Here is a 22,449-nt window from a genome sequence, read left to right as displayed (position 1 = left end):
GCAGTGTGACACCCTCTTTCATCTTGCTCCTTTTCCTTGCACTCAAGACCAAACAGACGAACCAGTTCCCCCCAATTCCAAGAAGGACAATGCATGGCAAAGCTGGAGGGTTCATCCAGTCCAAGCCTCCCATTTTATAGACAGAGAAAGTAAGGCTACATGAAGAAATGGAAAGATATGAGCTTTGGAGTCAGCCAAACCACATCTCAACTCTCAAAACTGCTATTTCTGAAGAGTTACTTAATACACTTGGCCTCAGTTTCCTCACCTGTGAAATAGGTCTGCTGAGAGAGGTTCCCACCTTGCGGGGCTGCTATGAACATCAACTGAGAGAACATCTGTCTGTGAATGAGCACCGTGATGAACGTAAGATGTTATACAAATGGAAGCCTCATCAATGGCTCCAACTCTCCTTCTGTAAACACTAGGGAACTGAGGCCCAGAGAGGGGCATAGGCTGGTCATGGTGACAGGACTGGATACTCTAAACATAGCTCAGCCGGGACTCACCTGCCCGTGGGGACACTCTGTGATGTAAAGGACAGTAACAGCAAACCTGCAGGACAAAAACAGGGTTTGGAGTACTATGGCCGCTCCCAGCCTAGTCCCTGTGAAGAAGCCCAGATCCCATCAGGCTGGAGCTATCTCCCCTTCCCTTCCTGCTCTGGAAGGCTGGTGCCCAGGCCTCTGCACACCTCCCTCCCAGATCAGGCACCCTGCTTGTGCAAAAGTATGTGCACCAAATTCATCTCACATGCCCTCGGAGAGGATACAATCCCGGCATCCACACAGCAGAGCACGAAGTCCCTGAGGGATCTCCTTCTCCCTGCCCCCATCACTCAGGGGCACAAGCTGAAGTCCGCAGAGGGAAAGGAATCTGTCCAGAGTCACACCCGGAGCCAGGACTGAGGCCCAGGCCTCCTGACTCTGGTGTCCACGCTCCTTCTGTCCAGACTGGCCTCGTCTGGAAACACTGCCCTGAGGAACGAGCCTCAAGTCTTCAGCCCAGCGGACACGAGAGTCCTGGTCACGTTCCAGCCCGATTCATCTCCCAGGGAGCGCAGGCTGCTGAGCGAGTCCCACCACCCTCTCTTCCCTGGGATGAAGGTTTGTCAGAAGCCGACAAGATGGTGCCACTACCTCACATCTAACCCCAGTACCCTCTCTTTAAAGGTTATAAAGTGAGCCATTTACAGGCTCAGGAATTGTAGCCGCTGCAGCGTCGGCAGCCTGTGAGTCCCCGCAGTGGCCCGCACACAGGCCTGAGGACCCCTGTGTCACAGACAGTGCTGCAGGGGGGAAGCCGGTTCAGTGGGGGGACAGAGGCTCAAAAGCAGAACGCTCATGGGACTATTCAGTCAGCAAGGACTCCTGGGTCCTGCTCCGCGCTGGGTTGGGTGTCAGTGCTGAGGGCAGAGACCAACAGGAGGGTGGAGAAGTTCCCCATCTGTGGGGTTGACCAGCCATGAGGGATGAGCATATATCTGCCACCGGACCGAGTCGGGACAGATAATCCACAGGGGGACAGCAACGTAGAGACAAAGAGGGCAGAATGCATGATCCACACGGGCTGTCTTGTTTTCAGCATGTCCCGTGGCTCAGAACGGGGATGTAATAGCATGCTTGCTGAGTGGGTAAGCAGGTGGATGAAGGAACTCAGAGTCTGGTGTGACCAGAGGTGTGTCCTGGGTGCTGTGGGGGATGGAGAGACAGGGGAGGCCTGACCACAATTGGCCCTCAATGTCAAGCTGAGCTGCACGGACTTTCTCCTGGGCTCCCGGGGGAGACATGATGGCACAGAGAATAAGCATCCACATGGGACTCTGGCATCCCCCACTGGGACCCTTGGCAGTTTATAGAAATGAAATTTGCTACATGGTTGACTTCGGGGAATATTCTAATCACTTGTGGCCCATGAAGCAGAAAGCATGCTGGCCTGACCTTCTGCAGCCTGAAGTGCAGCCCCACAGAGAGGCCACAGTCACCTCTGGGATCTGGGACCAATCACCCCCCCAGCCCATTGTGAGCCTCGGGTCTGGGCAAAGAGGTCCTCCACGGGGAGCTCACAGGTCACCCCTAGCCCTTTGTCCAGAGGTCAGCCACGGCTGAAGGAGTCACAGGCAGGCAGGCAGCGTCCATCTTACCAGATCAGTGAGTAGCTGAAGCCGAGGATGGAGCTGAGCAGCCGGAACTCCGACGAGAGGCAGGCAAAGAAGGGGAAGTGGGACAGGCCGACTTCCATGCCTCCGATCAGCAGCACAAACGCTGAGGGAGACAGGGCCAGAGATGCCGTGAGTCCTCTTCTCACAGGCTCAAGGCGTCCCAAGGAAGCTATGGGGCTCTACACCGACTTCCGGTCGCAGGCCTCAGGACCCAAAGAGATGAGAGGAGAAGTCCCCGCTCAACAAGGAGGAATGCGGGAATGTCTTTCACTCTTGCAATGGACCCTTCCTGGGAGCCCTTCCATGCCAGGCACTGGCTAAGTACTGAGATGAAGAAGACCTGGTCCCTGCCTTTGGCCAGCGCACAGGAGGAGGGACAGACAAGCCAAATAAATGAGCGAAGAGCGCCCACCAAGAGCAAAGCACTGCGAGTGTCCCACAGCAACACAAAACGTGATGTGTGCACAACACCTCCACGTAACCATCACATCCTCTCTATACAAGATGGTGATAATATTCATTCTGTCACTGACTAGCTCTTAGAGGATTTAACAGGGTCCAGGAACTGCAAGATGACCTTTACAAAGTATCTGCTTTGAGCCAGGTCCAGAGCCAGACCCTAGGGCTGCAGGAGGAATGAACTAGCTTCCTGCTCTGAGATGCTTGCAGTCCGATAGAGAAGACAGGGAGGAAGGTGAGTGGTGTGTTAACAGAGGCACAGTCAATCTGCTGTGGGGACAAGAAGTGGAAGCCACTGACTTCCCCTGGGGTCTGCATCAGGGAAGGCTTCCTGGAGGTGGTGACATTTAGCAAGGCCAGGAAATACAAGCAGGAGTTTGTAAGATGGAGAGGAGAAGGGAAGGAAGGGCATTTCTCACTCAGAGGATGGGAGATGGCCCGTTGGGGCTGGTCAGTATTTATGTGCATGTGAGGGGCAGGCAGCCAGCAGGACAGGACCACATACAAGGAAGAATTTCTGCGAGGATAGAAGCCACAACAACATAATTTTGCAATTCACCTGAAATCCCCATCATAGCAGCAGACAGAGCAACTAAGGTGGCAGAACCAGACCCGCAGACAACATCTACCAGAAATCTAGGTCTCAAGACCATTTGGTATCGACATCTGAGTAAGAGGAAGCAGAGGAAGGCAATGGGATGTCTGAAGGCCCAAGAACAGAACCCCAAACTGCCAGCGGACACAAGACACCAAAGCTGAAATCCCAGCTGAAGACAGCAAGGTGCTGAAGGCCTCAATTCACGGGTGAGAAAAAGCAAGGTGTGCCGGTGCTGGAGCAGGGCGGGGGTGGGGGGAGGTGTGTGGGCATGACCTGGCTCTGCTGACTATCTCAGGCCCCTCCCACGACCGAGCCCCCCATGGAGGCGGCCTGAGGACAGTCTCCAAAGTGAGAGGGGGAGGAGCATTAGGAGCTGGGAAACAGTGTGTCCAGACACAAGCGGAGGGAAGAAGCTCCCTCGGAAAGGATGAGTGTATTAGGAGGATACACCTCTATCATCGCCTTGTGAAAACTGAAGAGAGGAATCTCGAGCCACGAAGCAGGAAATGATGTTCTCACCCTGCCAGATGGCCCACAACATTGGTCTTTAGGAACCTGCAAATCCAGCAAGTAGAGACTACTTCACACATGCTACGATGGCTGTAATCGTTTTAAAAACAGAGGACGCTGTTGGGGAGGATGTGAAGAGATTGGAGCCCTCACACGCTGCAGATCAATGGAACAGAGCAGAGTCTGGAAACAGACCCATAGGTATGCAGCCAACTGATGCTGACAAAGGTCCAAAGGCAATCTCATGGGCAAAGGACAGGTTTTTGAAATACATAGTATTGGAAAAAATGGATAACCAAAGGCGCACACACACACACACACACAAAAAGAACTTCAACCCATACCTCACACTATATGCAAAACATTAACTCAAAATGTATTATAGACTAAATGTAAAATATCATGACTATAAAGCTTCCAGAAAAAACAGCAGAAAATCTACATGACCTTAGATTAGGCCAAGATTTCTTCTATGACACCATAAGCATGATCCATAAAAGAAAATGAATAAATTAGATTTCATCAAAATTCTAAGTCAGCTTTTCAAAAGAAACTGTTGGTAGAATGAAAACAAAAGCCATAGACTAGGAGTAAACGTAATTCAGACATCTGATAAAGAATTTACATACGGAATTAGATGTAGAATTATCAAAACTTAATATGAAGAAAACAAAAACCCTAACTTTTGTAAATAAGGAAAGTGATCCCGACCCTTCACCAAAGAAGCTGTAAGGATAGCAGATAAGCACATGAAAATATGCTCAACATCACCAGTCATTATGAAAATGCAAAATGAAACCATAATAAGACAGCACTACATGCTTCTTAGAATGGCTAAAATTAAAAAGACTTTGTTTATTCATTTGTTTTATAGATTCTACATACGAATAAAATCATATGGTATTTGTCTTTCTCAGTCTACCTTACTTCACTTAGCATTATACCCTCTAGGTCTGTCCATGTTGTTGCAAATGGCAAGCTCTCATCCTTTTTATGGCTGAGTAATAATCCTGGGTGTGTATCACATCTTCTTTATCCATTTATTGATGGGCACTTAGGTTGCTTCCATATCTTGGCTATCGTAAATAACGCTGCAATAAACACAGGGTGCTAATATCTTTTCAACTTAGTGTTTTCATTTTCTTTGGGTAAATACCCAGTAGTGGAATTACTGAATCATATAGTAATCCTATTTTTAATTTTTTAGGACTCTCCATACTGTTTCCCACAGTAGCTGTACCAATTTACATTCCCACCAACAGTGCATGAAGGTTCTTTTTTCACCACATCCTCACAACACTTGTTATTTCGTAAATAAACAAACAAAAAGCAGAATCAGATCTATATTTACAGAGAACAAACTGATGGTTGCCAGAGAGGGGGTGCAAAATGGGTGAAGGGGACTTCCAAGTTGCTGGTTATGGAATGAAAAAGTCACATAAATAAAAGGCACACGGAGGGAATACAGTCAGTGATATTATAATAGCATTGTATGGTGACAGATGGTAGCTACATTTGCAGTGAGCAGAGCATAACAGACAGAGATGCTGAATCAATATGTTGTACACCTGAAACTAATGTAATTAAATTTAAAAAAATTTGAGAGAGAGAGTGTGCATGCATGAGTGGGAGGTGGGAGAGAGGGGTAGAGGAGGGAGAGAGAGAATCTTTTTTTTTAAGATGTATTTATTTATTTGAGAGAGAGAGTGTGGTGGTGCAGTGGGGAGGGGCAGACAGAAAATCTTTTTTTTTTTTAAAGATTTTATTTATTTATATTTGTCAGAGAGAGAGACAGAGATAATGAGGGAGAGCATAAACAGGGGGAGTGGCAGGCAGAGGAAGAAGCAGGCTCCCTACTGAGCAAGGAGCCCGATGTGGGACTCGATCCCAGGACCCTGGGATCATGACCTGAGCCGAAGGCAGAGGCTTAACTGACTGAGCCACCCAGGCATCCTGGGAGAGAGAGGATCTTCAGCAGGTTCTACCCTCAGCACAGAGCTGGACATGGAGCTCGATCTCACAGCCCTGAGATCATGACCTGAGCCGAAATCAAGAGTCAGGCACTTAGCCAACTGAGCCACCTAGGGACCCCAAAAATTATTTTAAAAAGAGACTGACTCCAGGAAACACACTGAGGGTTACAGAGGGGTGGGGGTGGGGGTATGGGGTAACCAGGTCGTGGGTATTAAGGAGGGCACGTGATGTGATGAGCACTGGGGGTTATACACAACTAATGAATTGTTGAACATTACATCAAAAAATTATGGTGTACTATACGTTGGCTAATTGAACATAATAAATTAAAAAATAATAACAATAAATAAAATAAAAACTGAGAAAGAAGGGGAAAATAAATAAAAAGAGACGGACAAGAACAGTATAAATAAAAAATAAAAAGACTGACCATGTGTTGCCAAGGATATAGAGACACTGGAAGCCTCGCATACTGATGGTGGTATTCCAAGATGGAACAATCACTTTGGAAAACAGTTGACAATTTCGTTAAATGAAGTACATGATCCAGCCATTTTACTCACAGGTATTTACCCAGGAAAAATGGAAGCACAGGTACACACAAAGATTTGTACACAGATGTTCATAGCGGCTTTCTTTGCATTAGCTAAAGATGCAAATAAATCAAATGTCCATCAAGAGGTGAACGGGCGGGCACCTTGGTGGTTACAAGGCTGACTTTTGGTTTTGGCTCAGGTCACGGTCTCAGGGTTGTGGAATCGAACCCTGGGTTGGGTTTCACGCTTAGCAGGGAGTCCGCTCAAGACTCTCCCTCCCTCTCCTTCTGCCCCTCTCCCCGCCCCTCTGTCTCCCCCCACCCCGCCCTGCCCTGGCTTGCTCTCTCTCTCTCTCTCATGAATAAATACTGTAAAAAAAAAATGGTGAATGGGCACACAAACTCTGTTTTCTCCATATAGTGGAACAGCACCTCACAATAAGAAAGAATGAATTTCCGGCACATGTTAAATGTGTATGAATCTTAAAATAACTACGCTGTGTGAAAGAAGCTACACCAAAAATACAAGGTACATTCTGTATAATTCCATTTATGCAAAATTCTGGAAAAAGATCAGTGATGAGGGCGGTGATGGATTAAGGTGGGAAGGAGAGATTACAAAAGGCGACAAGGACACTTATGGGGTTCATTGTCTTGATTGTGGTCACGATTTCACGGACGTAAACATTTGTCAAAACTCATCAGATCGTACACCTCAAAGAGCTGTGTGGTGGTATATCATTTCAGTCTTAATTTGCGTTTCCCTAAAGACTAATAAGGTGCTGGTACGCAATTACTTATACAGGCCTGGAGGCCCTGAGAGAGAACCGGGCTGGGCAGAGAGTTTCGGAGTCATTGTATTGGGATGGGTGAATCTGTAAATGAGAGTCAAACCTTCAGGCAGAACATGAGGTGTGGAGAAAGAAGAGGCCTCAGACCAATGGCCAAAGAAATAAGCATTGCTCTGTGAGGAGGAATCCCAGGGCTTGTTGATATCAAGAAGACAGCGAGGGCTAGGACTCGGGACTGAAATTTTTGGGGCAGGTGATGGTGAACCTACTTTTTAAGCCTTTGTTCTATGTCTAAAGGAGCTCTGAATCTCCCTGGGAGAAAACCTCACAAACAAGCTTTGAGACCTGGAGGGCAAGGCATTTTCCTTGGGCTAGTAACAGGCAGGGAAGAACGCTCACTGCTCATAAGTTTTATCCCCTGATCCCAGGGAACCCCTGGCACACGCTCTCTGAGAGTAAGACTTGTCATGGCAACATTCCCAGCAGGCACGAGGCAGCCCTTACCTTGGGCCCACTGTGGGATCTGCAAGGGCTGGTAGCCTTCCGAGAACAAGAACATGATCTTATTGGCTGTGGCCCCAAAGGCGATTCCATAGGACCATCGGTTACTAAAGGTGCCCACGAAGTCCAGAGGTCTGTGAACGAGAGAAACAGCTCGTGAGGCCAGACCATGGCTCATTCCCGCAGTTCACCTCCAAAGTATCAATCCTACCCTGAGAAGGGATTATCGGGTGGTGAATTATTCATTTCAACTGACATTTTCTAAAGCCCTCAGGGCCAATTCTGGGGGTAAGCGTGGATTCAGGGTACTGAAGTGAGGAAGACCAAAATCTTTGCCCTTGAGGAGCTCCAAGTCTTCGGGGAGGGGAGTGGTAGGAAGGATACAAGCAAGGACAAGAAACAAAACAGGATAAGTTGCATCTATGAGAATGACTCAAGAGACCAAAGCAAGGAGTATGTGCTTGACAGGCCTGGGGTGGCCTGCCCTGCGCCCAGCCGCTAGGAGAGCCCCAACATCCCTGGGAAGGTCTGGGTATCATAGGCCATACTGGTTCCATGCAAGCATATCTTCCAAGCCACAGCTGATTGGACCAGGGGGGTGACCACCTGACTCTAGATGAGCCAATCAGATGTCTGGTCTTGTATTTTGGGTTTCTGACCCTGAGGACACGAGCCAGTCAACTGTTAAAATTCTGTTCTGGAAAGTCATGCCAAGTTTGGGATCAGAGTTGGTGCTAGAGGCAAGTGGAGGTTTTAGGGAAGCAAAGATCCTAAATTAGAGGATAAAGTCAGACAGCAAAGAGGACAAAAATAAAATTGTACTAAGGGGCTCCTGAGAGGCAAGAAGGCAGGAATAGAATTAGTCTTGCAGAGATGCCCATCTCAAGAAACCCAGGGGCCATGAGGCCGGCCTTGCCAGTTTCTGTGAAATCCCTGTAACTTTATAAAAATTCTTTCTTTTCCTTTTACAGAAACAAGCTTTACAGGATATCTGTTCTTTCTAACCAAAATAGTCCTGTCTAGATCAAAGTAAGCAACCGCATCTGGGAAAAAGAGACCTTCCCGTTGAAGTACCATGGGAAGCGAGCTTTGATGAAAACTCAGGGGGGCACTAGGAGCAATGCATGGAAGCAGGGACCGGGGGCCAGGATCTGGATCTCACTGCCTGCCCCCTTAGTCTTGCTCATCTTCCCCTTCAAGGCTCAGCTAAAGAAGCACCTCTTCCCAGAAGCCCCCGCCACCATCACCCCAACCACTCCCAGCAGGCCCACCTGCCGCCTTGCCGGTGTCCCCTCAGCCCTAAGGGCATGTCCGTGTTTCTGCACACCTCTCTGCACTATTGTTTGTCTAGGAAATGATACCCTCCAAGGACTGAGTACCTAGCACAGAATCTTGAAAAGAGGAGGTTCTTACTACACATTTACAGACACGCATTTTGTGGACGTGAACCGAATTCCGTCAGTCCCACCTGCAGTACCTTAGAGATATGTGAGACTTCAGACAGACGGCAGCGCTCGCTCTGCTCAAGTCAGACACACTGTGGGCAGCAAATGAAGAGCTGCTTGACAAACTGCTGTGCCACGCACACGTGAGGGGCTGCCGATGCGTGAGGACGGTGGGCCAGAACGCCTCAGAAAAGCGGGGGTTTTAATGGCAAAGTGGCCAGGGAACAGGCAAGTTGTGCTGTTATCAATCGAATTCGAAGCAGTTCAACATGACCCACACAGAGCTCCTACTTCTTAAAAAGTCCCACACCAGGCCCCGCATGTCAAATGCCCATGGCAGAGTCTGCCTCCATGCCCCAACTAGTGTGGCTCAGGCCCGGGAGTTTGGGAGTGGCTGACCCCTCCAGTGGGTGGTATCCAGAATCAGTCTGCTCCTAGAGCTGGTACAGGGGCTCCCTGGACTTTGCAGGGGGATTTGTCACCCTGAAGCCCTAGGTCACTGCTAGCCTTGGTCTCGACAGCCTGGCTTCCTCTCCCTTCTCCAGAGCCCAAGGTGGAGACAAGTGTGTTCACATTCTTAAGCCTGCTTAAGCTATGACACCAGGGGAATCAACCCGACCTCAGTGAAAGCTCTTGTCACCTGTTAGCTGTGTGGACTTGGGCAAGTCACTTAACCTCTCTGAGCCTGAGTTTGCTCGTCCATTACATGAGGATAAGAACCTCCAGCATGTTAGGCTGGCAAGAGGGTTCATCCAAGGGGCGCCTGGGTGGCACAGCGGTTAAGTGTCTGCCTTCAGCTCAGGGCGTGATCCCGGCGTTATGGGATCGAGCCCCACGTCAGGCTCCTCTGCTGTGAGCCTGCTTCTTCCTCTCCCACTCCCCCTGCTTGTGTTCCCTCTCTCGCTGGCTGTCTCTATCTCTGTCAAATAAATAAATAAAATCTTTAAAAAAAAAAAAAAAAGAGGGTTCATCCAAGTAAGGTTAGGCAAAACAAATGGTTCAGGGCCTGGGTCACGGTCACTGTGCAATAACTATTATCTGCTTTATCATCATTATTATGATGAATTATTAAAGGCTGCTGTGGCAGAGATACGAATGATTAGAGCTTAAGGAAAAATGTAATAAGGTGCAGAGACTCAGGATGGCAGAGCCAGCAAGGGCCCCAAAGCTGCCTGGTCCGGCAGGATCTCCTGGTGCATGACTCGTGGAGCTGTCCCAGCATGAATGCTTGCTGCTGCCGGTGACCGACCGAGAACTCTCTTCCTCCTGCTGCCCCAAGGCCACCATAGTGCTGGGTGTGGGAAGGCCCTTCCCATAGTGAGCAGAGCCTGCCTGAGATGTTTTAATCACACCTGGGCAGCCCTGGGTGCTGACGCCACACTGGCTTGGAGGCCAATTCTGAACTCCCAGAGCTGGGTTGGGCTGGGGCAGGGAGGGGAAGGAGGGGTAGAGAGGAGGCAAGGCTGGAGAGGTAACAGGGAGTTATCCTGGCCTTACAATAGGTGTTGGCCCCAAACGCAGGGTTCCCCAAGCTGTAGTAGTGATCGGCCCTAGCTCCACTCACATGATGATTTCAAAGTGGTTCCCCAGGAGGTGAGAAGCGTCATCTCTCTGCTTATGGTGCTTTTGTCTTTGGAGAAAGGACAGGACCAAAATGATGAAAAGCTATGGGAAGAGAAGATGAACTTGTCAGTGTGAACACTCATCCTCAGCACGGCCCTGGGGCCTTCCCTGAAAGAGAAGGTGAGGGTGAGCAGAGGGCACAGAGTGACTAACTTCTCAGAGCCCCAAGTCAGGGAGCTGGCTGTATATACCCTTGAGCTTCCAGAATGTTTTGTACTGAGCTTTCCTCTGTGTTGCCCTGAACAGGTTCAAAGCACGTTGCCCCCACAGACTGACTGGAAGAGAGACTTAACTTCTTGGAATCCCCATTTCCTCATCTGTAAAAAGGGGATAATATCTGTCAGGCTGCAAATTCTTCTTTGCTTTTTTCCCTGCTGTGGATTCAATCATATTCTCAACCCTTGATGCCCCTTGTCTCTCCCCCTTTACCAGAAACCTCTGGAGAATGGTCTACACTCGCTGTCTTCATTTCCTCACCTCTCACTTGCTCTTCAACCCCCGAACCCGGCTTCACCCCTATCCATGGAAACAGCTCTGGGCAAAGTTGAAAATTACCATCAGTCCAATGGAAACCTGAAGCCCAAATCTGGCTTAATCTCTCAGCCGCGTTCCACAGTGTTGACCGCTTCCTCCTCTTAGAAAACACCCTCTTCCCTAGGCTTCCATCAACCATGCTTTTCTGAGTGTTCTCCATTAGCTCTCGGCCTCCTCTGCTGGATTAGTCTTTATTCAACCACTAAAGTCGGGAGCTCCTCACAGTTCAGTCCAAGGACCCTTCCTCTTATTCCTGTATCCTCTCACCCACGTCTGTGCTTTCAACGGCCACCAGTGCACAGAAGACTCACACGCTTGACTCTTCAGCCCAGACCTTATCCATGAGCTCTTTAACTGTTCATCAAACTACAGAGTTGGCATTTCTTTTTGATGTGTTGAAAACTTCTTAAATTCAGTCTGTCTTAAATGGAATTTATGATTTACCTCCCTGCCCTGTTCCTTCAACCACCCCAAACCCTGATCTCTTCTGGTTCTCCTTAACTAGTGAATGGCAGATACTGCCGTCCTTCTGGCTGTGCAGGCTAGAAACCCATGGCGTCCTCAACTCTTCCTCTCCCTGACTTTATCCAGTGTATTACCCAGTCCTATTATCTTACCTCCCAAATGCCTTGAGCTGACCACCACCATCCAGGATGAGCTAAAATCTGCAACGATCTCCTCTCTGGACCACCTCCAACCTGATCCCCACAATGTGACCAGAATGATCGTTTCAAAACAGAAATCTGATCACACCAGCCTCGCGCTGGAAACACTCCAGTAACTTCCCACTGCACTCAGAATGCAGACACCACTCCTTCACACAGAGCCCCACAGGGCTCCACCTGACCTGGGCCCACCCACCTCCCAGATACCTCCACCTCAGCTCTCCACTCCCTTCACACCAGCCCTCTCAGCTCCTCACACTCTCCATTCCCCTCCTCCACAGGGCCTTTGCACGTGCTCTGACCCCTGCTTCAGAGGCTTTTTACCACATCTCCCAACAGACTTCACCTGTAACACTGCTTCTTTAGAAGAGCCTTTTTTAACTCCCCTAAAAACCAGTGTCCTTGATTCTTTTGGCCCTAAAAGCCTTCTTCTGCCTGCTTTTTTGGTGCTTAATGCAAGAGAGCAAGTCAAGGAAATTCAGCTGATGTCTCTCTGCTGACCTATTCAGGCCTCTTTGGTAGTCTGTGGAAGGGAGTGACCCAGTTCCCCTCCCCTCCCCTCCCCTGCCCTTACTTACTGATGGGATGAGGGAGTAATGGAGGAAGAGCTCCAAGTCCACCGAGCTGACACAGGTGCCGTTTAGCTGCCTGGTTCTGAAAAACAGCCAAAACCACATTCACATCATGAGTCACTGCTGCAGTCACTGACCTGTCAGCCTTGAGCATCACTGGCAGGAGCTCGGCTTGTACCCCACTAAGGTCGATCTTTTTTAACTTCGCTTCCTCAGGGCCAGCACTGCCTACCTGCGATGTGTCTTCCTTAAGTGGATTCATCTTTATCCATATTTCTTTCTCCAGCTTGATTATCTACCCAATGGTCTTGCTAACCGGATCTAACTTCTTTCTTTTTTCTTTTTAAGTTAATTAATTTATTCTTTAAGTAATCTCTACACCTAACATGGGGCTCAAACTCACGACCCCATGGTCAAGAGTCATACACTCCACTGACTGAGCCAGCCAGGCACCCCTAGCTCCTTCCTTTCTTGATGACACAGTCGGGGGCAGATTCAGGCTCTGTGAGGCCCAAGCTTATCTAATGTGGACATCTTTTTCAAATAAAACTATGAAATCATCTCACTTTTTCATATTTTCAGGAAAACGTACCGCCACGTAAACACTTAACTAAGGTGTCCCCCCTCCCCCGAGCCTTGGAAGGGCCCTCCCTGTGCGGCGAGGCTGGAGCTCTGCTAACTTCACAGGAAAGCCGCGGGCATCTGGACCGCCGGCTGGGGACCTTGTCCTCTCCAGGCTGCAGGAGCGAGATGCTGGGGCCTCAGGTCTAAAACACAACACAGCAGTTCCATGACTTCTCTTGACAGGGACCTTCTCCTTTCTGGGCTCCCCGATACTCTGTTCTTGCTGCTTGGACTCCATTCCACCCCCTCTGTGCCCTCACTGGCACCCGCAGATCTGCGCTGACTCTGTGTCCCTCCACCTGTGGCGTCCGTCCGTCTGGCCATCTCCAGGCCTCCTCCCCCGGCCAGTTCCTGCTTTTCCCTCAGAGGTTTCAGGGAAGAGCGCTCCTCAGGGAAACCCATGAGCAGGGCACCTTCCCCTGTAGTTCTTTAAAACCTCAATGTTCCCCAGTTATGTCTAACCACCGGTCTGAAAGATTCTAGAAATGGTGGGGAAGGTGTGGGAAGCCAGGTCGTCAGAATTGTGATAGAACTGTAAAGGTCACATTTCTGCTTTTAGGAAGGTTCACGGAGCATGTACATCAGTCTCCCCATCCCATACGAAACCCTCAAAATGACAGAGATGTTATTTTAAAAAAAAAAGAAAGAAAGGACAGAAAGAAAACTGAGATATTTGAAAGCAAGAAAGAGATCTAGGAGGGTCAGAAACTACAAGAAGACCCTGAATGATGGAGAGCAAATGGGATTACAGCAAAGAGAAGCAGCATGAGCATGGAATGCCTGGGTGGCTCTGTCGGTTAAGGGTCTGCCTTCGGCTCAGGTCATAGTCCCAGGGTCTTGGTATTGAGTTCCCTATCGAGCTCCTTGCTCGGCAGGGAGCCTGCTTCTCCCTCTCCCTCTGCCTGGCGTTACCCCTGCTTGTGTTCTCTCTCTTTCTCTTTCTCTCTCTGACAAATAAATAAAATCTTTAAAAAAGAAAAGAAAAGAAAAAGCATAAGCCAAGAAGGCTACAGACTGTGGGGCCACACACAAAGGCCTCTACACCCACAGTGCAAGAGGGGAAGCAGGCAGGGGTGCCAACAGCCCACTGAATGGTGAACTGGGGTCTCACAGAGACCCACCTGTCCTCCCACCTCTGCTGACCAGCCAGGACCAATGGGGGTTGTCCCCAGGAAGAGCGTATATGGGTCACAGAGAGAGAGAGGTAGCGCTCTGGATCACAGGAGGTCCTGCGAGGGACCAGGAGCTTCACCTTCCAGATGGCCAGCCCCAGCGGCACCCCACCTAGTGGCACCTCCCCCTCCAACCTGCTGCCCTGACAGCAGCCTTAGGACTGGCCACCTTCCAGAAAGCGGGGACCCCAGTGGCCACTTGGTCACAAAGATGAGCACACAATCAAGAGCCATCGAATATTTGAGGGAAGATTACACCACAAAAGGGAGCCAAAAATTCAAGAAGGGGGAACTTGCCATTGAGGAGACAAAGTGAAGACGGAACCTCTCTGAGGTCATTACCACAGGAAACCCTCCATAAGAAGCATGAATCTAGGAGAAAGTAGAGGGGCACAAAGAGCGACAGCAGGCAAAAAAATTAGCAAAATTTACTGCTTACCCTGAGCACAAGATTTTAAGTAAATATACACTTAAATAGTTACATAAATATATAAATATATATATAAGATATACATGAAGATATATCTATTGAGATATAACTACCTGGATATATCCTATATCCGGATACAGGATATATCCAGTACCTGGATAGATATATCTTTACCTGTAGATAACATTCTTAGAAACACAAGGACGCAAAAGACCCTCTGGAAAAAGAAGTGGAAGAAATTATCAAGAAATAAGAAAGAGGATTCTAGGAAGAAGGAGAAGGATTTGAAAGCAACAACCAACAGAGGAACGAGTGAAATATACTGTTAAATATCAGGGTGCCTGGGTGGCTCAGTCGCTTAAGCATCCAACGCTTGATTTCGGCTCAGGTCATGATCTCGGGCTCGAGGGATCGAGCCCCACATCCGGCTCTGCACTCAGCACAGGGTCTGCTGGAGATCGTCTCCCTCTCCCCCTGCCCCCCTCCCCACTCATGCTTTCTCTAAATAAATAAATATCTCGGTGAGTAGTTATTGTGACACACAATGTGTGAAATGCCAAACTGGAGGTAAAATACCAGGTGATATCCCACAGGGGGGAGGAACTGGGTGGGAACAGGTGTGGACAGAGAGGGAATAGCACCATCACACTCTCCTGCTTAGCAGGATGATGGAGAAAACTGTTTTCTTTTTCTGGGCATTATAAGAAAAATGCAGTTCAAAGTAAGTATGTTAAAAATCCACAGGTAATTGCTGGAAGAATACAAATACAGTATAATCCTGTATATTAAAAAGTATTTATGGAAGAAAGAACATTCAATCGCTCCAACAAACTACAGGAAGAGAAAAAAATAAAATCAAGATTAGAGGAGAATTGCCATAAGAACAAAAATGTCCAAAGAACAGTAAGCCACCAACAAAGAAGATACAAATTTGCAATAAGTTCTTAAAATTTCAACTAGTACTAAAAGTAGAAATTAAGATAAAATGCTATCTTAGCTATTAAATTGGGAATTACTGAAAATACTACCCAGTATTACTGAAGGTTAAGACAAGTTACTATCCATTTACTGGTAGTAAGAGTGTAAACTGGTATAACCATTCTGTGGATTACTTTTGCAATATATACACCAAGAACCTTCCAAATACAGCAATTCCACTTCTAGGAATTCTAGTTCTGAAAAATATAAGCTAAGGAAATACTCAGAAAGGTACCTAAAGATATGCTTAGATTCTCTCTCTCTCTCTCTATCCCTTATTCTGTCAGTCTCTCTCTCACATGTATATAACATTTGAAATGTAAGATATGCTCATTGCAAAACACTCAAAAAATGTACAAATGTGTAAGGTAGTAAATAAAAGTCCTTCCTCCTTCCATAACAATGCATGTTTATAACCTCTATAGTGGGAAGCAAAAATGGGATCTGACTAAACTTGATTTCTTCATTTAATCAAGGAAAGAAAATGTATTTACTAAGGAAAGGAAATTTCTCATGTCAGCATATACAGACCCATCAGACTCTTCCAGATGGGTGACAGCCCACACAGATTCACCAGCAGGCTTGTCTCCTGTGAGGGGCTGAACCGAGAGTTGGTCTGGCAGCAGCGGGCAACAGGTGAGCTCCAGGACGGTGGATGGTGCAGCTCTCCAACTAAGGAGCTCACAGCTGCGGAGTCTGGCCCCCTGCGCTGCACTTCCTCTCCAGCAACAACTGCTGTGAACACAGGAAGCCTACTGCAAGCGACCCGAGTTTGAAAGCCACTGAGACCCCTTCCTGGCAGGCCCAGGGCTGGTGGGGCAGGTGTGTTGAAAGGTGAGCGTCTACAGGGCAGTGGAAAACAACAGCCCCAAATGTGGAAGACCCGCTCTCCACGGATGAGGCCCTGGAAATGTGTTGATGATAGACTGTTCAGTGAAAGAAAATTCCTTCTTGATCCCAAGTTGAAAAGAGTGGTCATCTCTGAGTAGTAGGATTTGAGATCATTCTCCTGCCCTCTCATGATTTTCTTCTGAATTGCAGTACACTGAGATATGCCGGTTGACAGCTGTGTCTATCTATCCGAGGGTTAAGAACAGTGTCGGCACAAAGTAGAGGGAATAAACATGTGTTAAACAAATGAGCGGGTTGCTCTGTGATCAGGGAAAAAACTGAAGGTTGTCCCTAAGCCATACAACACCATTCTGAAGTGAAGATGTGTGTGAAATCAGCATAAAATGAAAACATGCAAGGTTTGTGGTGGTACAAATTACAAATCTTTTGTTAATTACACAATTCTTAATAAAATGCTGTGGGGGCCACTGTAAGGCGAGCTATGCAGCTGGCACACCTAGAGCCTGGGTCATCCCAATCCCCAGCTCCTTTCTCCAACAGTTGTGGCGGCATCTCTGTGCTCCCACAATCCTTCGGCTTCCTTTGTCCCTACCATTATCACTCTATAGAAATAAGTGAAACATATGATAAAAGCTTTCCTTGATGGATGTCAATTATGTGTCGCCATGACCTCGGCAATCAGCTAGTTTAGATTATCTAATCTTTGCAGTAATCTTGGGATGCAGGCTATGTTATCCCCTTTCTAAAATGTGGAACTGAAGCCAGAAGAGGCTTCACACCCCTGCCCAGGAGGAGGGGAGGATGCCCGTCACCACCTCCCAGTCCCGCCACTGGTCCACAGGGCTCCTTAGAGCGGCTAGAGGTGCCTGGCCTCCCAGCCTGTGGCAGACTTATCTCTGATTCCCAAGGTCAGCCCAGCTCCCTGCTCAGAGAGGCTCAGGAATATCTGTTAAATTTAAGAAACAAAACAGGATCATAGGGGAAGGGAGGGAAAAATAAAACAAGATGAAATCAGAGAGGGAGACAAACCATAAGAGACTCTTAATCACAGGAAACAAACTGAGGGTTGCTGGAGGTGAGAGGGGTAGGCGGATGGAGTAATTGGGTGACGGGCATGAAGGAGGGCATGAGATGTAATGAGCACTGCGTATTATGTAAGACTAAGGAATCACTGACCTCTACCTCTGAAACTAATAATACATTATATGTTAATTGAATTTAAATTAAAAAAAATAAAATAAATATGAAGAAAAAGAAGAAACTGGCACGGGGGAATGTTGGATCTATGCATTTGAGCGAGATAAGCTCCCTCTGAGCTGGTTAAGCAGAAGAGTGCCTTCCTCATGTCCCAACCATCACGTTTTCAAGAGTAAGTAAATACTTTAGACCAAAAAAAAAAACAAAAAAACCCAAAAAAAACCAAAAACAAAACACCAAGGCAACTTCGCTCAAGAAACTGAGGCCCAGAGAGGGCCAGTGAGCAGACAAAGTCAGGATGCCCAGGACTATTTCAGGCATAGCTCGGTGAGTTCAGGCACCAGCCTCCTCATGGGTGGGCAGCTGCAGGACTGCTCAGTGCAGAGACGGATTAGGGAAGGAGGAAGAGGTGTGCGTGTGTGTGTCTGTCCGTGCGTGTGTGTGTGTGTCTATGTGTGTGCAGGCACCTCTGTGTGTAGTCTGTGTGTTGGGGTGTCCAATTCTGGGCCAGCCCTGACCCATCCCTGTGAACCCCATCAGTCTCCTCATGCACAGCCTCCCTGCGATCCTGCCTGAGAGTTCGCGGCAGATCTAACTTGCACGGGCTGGCTTGTACCAGCTTGGGACTGTCATGTTTATCAGGAATTTTGCCAGCCAGTTGTCCAACACCACCAATGTTAAAAATTAAATTATATAAACTTATCATTAAATAAATTGTATTAAAAAGAAAGGTAGTAAAGACTCAGAACCCATCTTTCTAATTATTTTATTGCCGTCTACGCTTTTGAGGTTATTTACATCTATTGTATCCGCATGATGGAAACTATGTGAGGGCATGCCACCGAGCATCTCTTCCCGCACTCAACGTTCAGCGACAGCAAGTTGGGAGTATTTACATCATGTTGGGAATATTCACACCATGGAAATAGGCAAACACTACAAATCAGGGCTGGCTGTATTTTTTGTAGGTTTTCTATAAAGCGACAGAGAAAATATTAATAATGCAGATTACGTTTAAACATATGTTTGTAGCCATGACATGGTGAATAGCCAAAAAAAAAAAAATTGAGGAAATATTCTTCCAGAATTCAAAACCCTTATCCTATTCATCTTAGAAATAGCTTCCGTTAATTGATGAACAAGTGAAGTTCTGATCTAACCCTTGTCTTCATTGTTTCACATTTGTCTTACTCATTAATGTAAATAAAATGATCAAATAACATTCATGTCGAAACTATGCTCATTCATCAATTGCAGGTTGGCTACAGATAAAAGAGTTCAGCAAAAATCAATGAAAGCGTTCCATGAGAATTAATTGGCTGTATGGAATCTGTAATAAAGAACATCGTATATTTCATCATTTGTAAGTTGTGTGATACATCTGTTATGTCAGTACAATGTATGTCAAACATGTATTTTTTTCCCAGAGAGCCAGTTGTTACACATTCCCTGGCCCACCACTGGGCAGATGTGGCCCTGGTTCTGGGCATGGGCAAGAATAATGAGGATGTTAGAGTTTAGAAACAGATGTTAATATAAATTATGCTTTGGGATAAAGAGAAGTTTAGAGGAAAAAACAAGGGAGGGAGCCAGTGCCCCAACCTAACCTCTTCTCCCATGCTCTGTAAAATGAGAAGACTGGACCAGTTCAGTGTTTTTATGTTTGTTGACTATAAGTCATAGTTGTGGTCAAGTATACACACTATAGCCATGACCTAGTTCACACGTGTGTGTGCACACATGTAAAACAAATTGTCACAATACAATACCCTTCATATGCACGGTATCCTCTAGTATCTGATTCAATTCTCTTCATTTTGTTCCGGCCCATTCCATTTTGTAAAATGCTGGTCATAACCACTAAATTAATTTTGCAGCCCACTAATGGTTTTCAATCAGCTCTTTGAAAAAACCCTGGCTACGAAGTGATCGTGAGGGCAGGGCACCCCCCATCCCTGAAGGCCTGTGACTCACGGCACCTTCCACAAGCATTTGTCCTTGCACCGAGGGGTTCTCAAACACCAGGCCTTGCTCCAATGTGTAATAGCAGGTGAGATCATCTGGAAACTCTTTAGCTCAGGCCCTTATCAGCCTGCCCTTCAGGATGTTGCACCCGCCTGCTGGCCCTGGCTCATCTCCCTGGTGCCAGAGTCTGTTGCTTGGCGCTCCCCTGGGAAGGACTCCCCCAGCTCCTCAGCCACATGGCTCCCCGGCACTCATCACCTGTGTTTCCTGTTACAGGTGCCTTCTTCAGGCCTGAGCTCTCCCTCTTAGCCTGGGCTTTTCCAAAGTAAGAAATTAAAGCTTTAAGCTCTAACCATCTCCCATTCCAGGCCTACCCCCAGCTTCTGACTTGGAACAGGTACATAACAAATCCAATTCGGTGCTGAATGAATGAATGAAAAAGGAAGGAAAGAAGGAAGGGAGGGAGGGAGGGGAATGAGAAACACTCAGCACTGGGTGTGGTGTGCTTACATGTGGCACAGCTGTGCCCTGTCTCTCATCCACCCACTCATGGAATCACAGGCTCCCACCCAGTCACCAGAAGGCTCTGGAATCCTACCCCTGCGGATGCTTGAATGCCTTCTAGGACCCTCTCCACCACATCCATACAGGCAACCAAGATGTCTCATTTGGGCACTTCCAGGGGCGGGCATCCTCTCCCCCACAAAGCCAACCCTTCCGTCTCACTGAGTCAGTGGGGTCTGGAGAGAACTGAAGCCAGAGAGACCTGAGAGCCAGCCCAGCCCCACTGCTCAGCAGCTGTGTGACCATGGGTGAGCCATGCCTTCTCTGGGCCTTACTCCTCCTCGTCCTGAAAGTGGATCGAATGTCTTCCTTCCAGGCTGCCTGACGATTAGACAGTGAGTCAAGTGCCCACCTCATGCTCATGAAAACTGATGTTCTTTTCCACCCCTTTCCTGCTTTTGCACAGCTGTGACCAAAGAAAAGGGTTTTCCTGCTGCTGGGCTGAAAAGGTACTCTTGCTGGCTGTGTTTCCACCTCCTCAGACCCCAGATCCTGTCTGCTCCTCTGTCCCTGGAGTGTCTGTGGTCAGCCCTTCTCAATCTACTGCACGGCACAGCCTGGCATCCCTGGCCTCCTGCTAGGCGGGGGGGGTGGGGTGGGGTATCAGAGACTCCCCTGCCCTTGGCCCCCTGACCACACAGTGGACTGAAGTCCTTCACCCGGCTAACTAGGAGCCACAGTGGCTGCCTACACTTGGCCCTGTGACCTGCCTCCCACTTCCCTGCTGTTGGCAGGGTGACCCAAAGCACAGCACCTTTGCCCAGAAGAGCTCTGCTAACCTCCAGAGCCTCCAGCTTCTGAGACCCTCATGTAAAGACGACTGGCCAGGAATGACTGCTTCAAGGCCACCCAGCTCTGCTGCTAAGTGCCGTGGTTCCTTGGGCTCGGAGGACCCAGAGGTCTCAGTCTGGTCACTTGTGAATCAAGAAGGTTGAACTGCTTGAGGCACCGCCCACTGTCAGCAGCCAGCCCGCTGCTGGGAAGTGTCTCTTCCTGGGTCTGTGTCCCCACAGGATGGGGAACTCCCTGAGGGCTGGGACCCTTTCCATTCATCTCTATGGGCCCGGCTCCTGGCCCGGCATGTGGTCCCAGCAGGTGCTCACTAACGTTCCCTAAGTGGATGGAGGGATGGCTAGCATTTCTCGGGGCTCACTGTGCACCAAACTACGCTTTAAGGCTGTACATTAGCAAACTTCCTCATGACAGCCCTGTGACAGAGGCCCTATTATCACCCCATTTCACCGATGACGAAACAGACGCGCTGAAATGTCAGGAAGCTTGTCCAAGCCTACCCAGCTAATAAGTGGAGGAGCCACCAGGATTCGAACCCTGGCAATGTGGACCGGCACATAAAAGCTTCCTGTCACATTCTAGGACTCTTTAATATCATATTCTGCACCTGTGGCCAGGGCAGCCTGAACACTCTTGGACGAAGACCGGAGATGCACAGGGGCTTGTGAAGGGTTGACCTTGTGCACAGCCTTAAGAGTTCCATGGGGGAAGCAAACTTCCTTCACACATGACGAAATGATCGGCTGTCTGGAGTGGTGGGAGCGGGTGGGGTTGCTCGTGAAACCATATGGGCCGTGGGATTCCATGATGGAATAGGCTTGCTCAATATACTAGTCCCTCTTCTTCTGTATAAATGTGTACACTTCCAATTTTAAAACTTAAAATTGTTTAAACAAAATAAAATGAAGGCCATGACTATTGTAAAACCCACACAGGTGGCCACCTTGTGGATGATCTCTCGTTTTCTTCCCAGCCCCACTACCCCACTTCAGGCCTGCCTCTGACAGCCTTTCCAGAAAGTCGTATGTGTCTTCTGTCTGCTTCTCTCTTATTGCTGGTTGGTTTGTCTCTGTCACTTTCTGTGACTCTCTGAGAATCAGGGGAAAGCTGTATTATGAAAGATACGTACACACCCTGTTTTTATTCCATTTCTCCCCAGGGCTTCTGTCTTCTCTGCGTCCAAAATCCATCTCCTCTTTTGCCTTGACTACTCCCATTCATTTTGGCCTTGCTGTACTGCTAGAAATGGTCAGCTCTGGGTCAGTAACCTCCTTTAGAGGGCGTGTAGGGAGTGTTTGCATGCTCATGTGGGACCTCAGATCTGTCTGGAGGGAAGAGCCTGGGATTTGGAGTCAAACACCTTGCAATCATTTCTCCTCCTGCAGCCTCGGTTGCCTGTCTGTGGAATGGGTGGAATGCCAGCACTTGCCTAGATCATGAAAGAATGGGTCTGGATGGTGCATTGTTAACTGAGGCCTGCGTCCCCCTTCCCTCCAGCTGCCTCCCT

General features: G+C 48.3%; 1 protein-coding gene across 1 annotated transcript in view; it reads right to left on the bottom strand.

Annotated features, from left to right (window-relative positions):
* The window catches only part of LOC105235700 (stimulated by retinoic acid gene 6 protein-like), a 54,670-nt gene that overhangs the window by 22,884 nt on the left and 9,337 nt on the right, over positions 1-22,449 (bottom strand). Inside the window, exons 3-7 of the mRNA XM_011219350.3 lie at positions 12,375-12,450; positions 10,539-10,639; positions 7,533-7,663; positions 2,144-2,264; positions 510-555 (exon numbers count right to left, since the gene is read on the bottom strand). Of these exons, the coding sequence (XP_011217652.2) occupies positions 510-555; positions 2,144-2,264; positions 7,533-7,663; positions 10,539-10,639; positions 12,375-12,450 (475 nt within the window). The remainder of the gene's footprint in view (positions 1-509; positions 556-2,143; positions 2,265-7,532; positions 7,664-10,538; positions 10,640-12,374; positions 12,451-22,449) is intronic.

This window comes from Ailuropoda melanoleuca, chromosome 7 (assembly GCF_002007445.2).
Source record: "Ailuropoda melanoleuca isolate Jingjing chromosome 7, ASM200744v2, whole genome shotgun sequence".
Classification (NCBI taxonomy): domain Eukaryota; kingdom Metazoa; phylum Chordata; class Mammalia; order Carnivora; family Ursidae; genus Ailuropoda; species Ailuropoda melanoleuca.
Note: the sequence above shows the minus strand (reverse complement) of the source record. Positions and strands in the feature narration are given on the sequence as shown.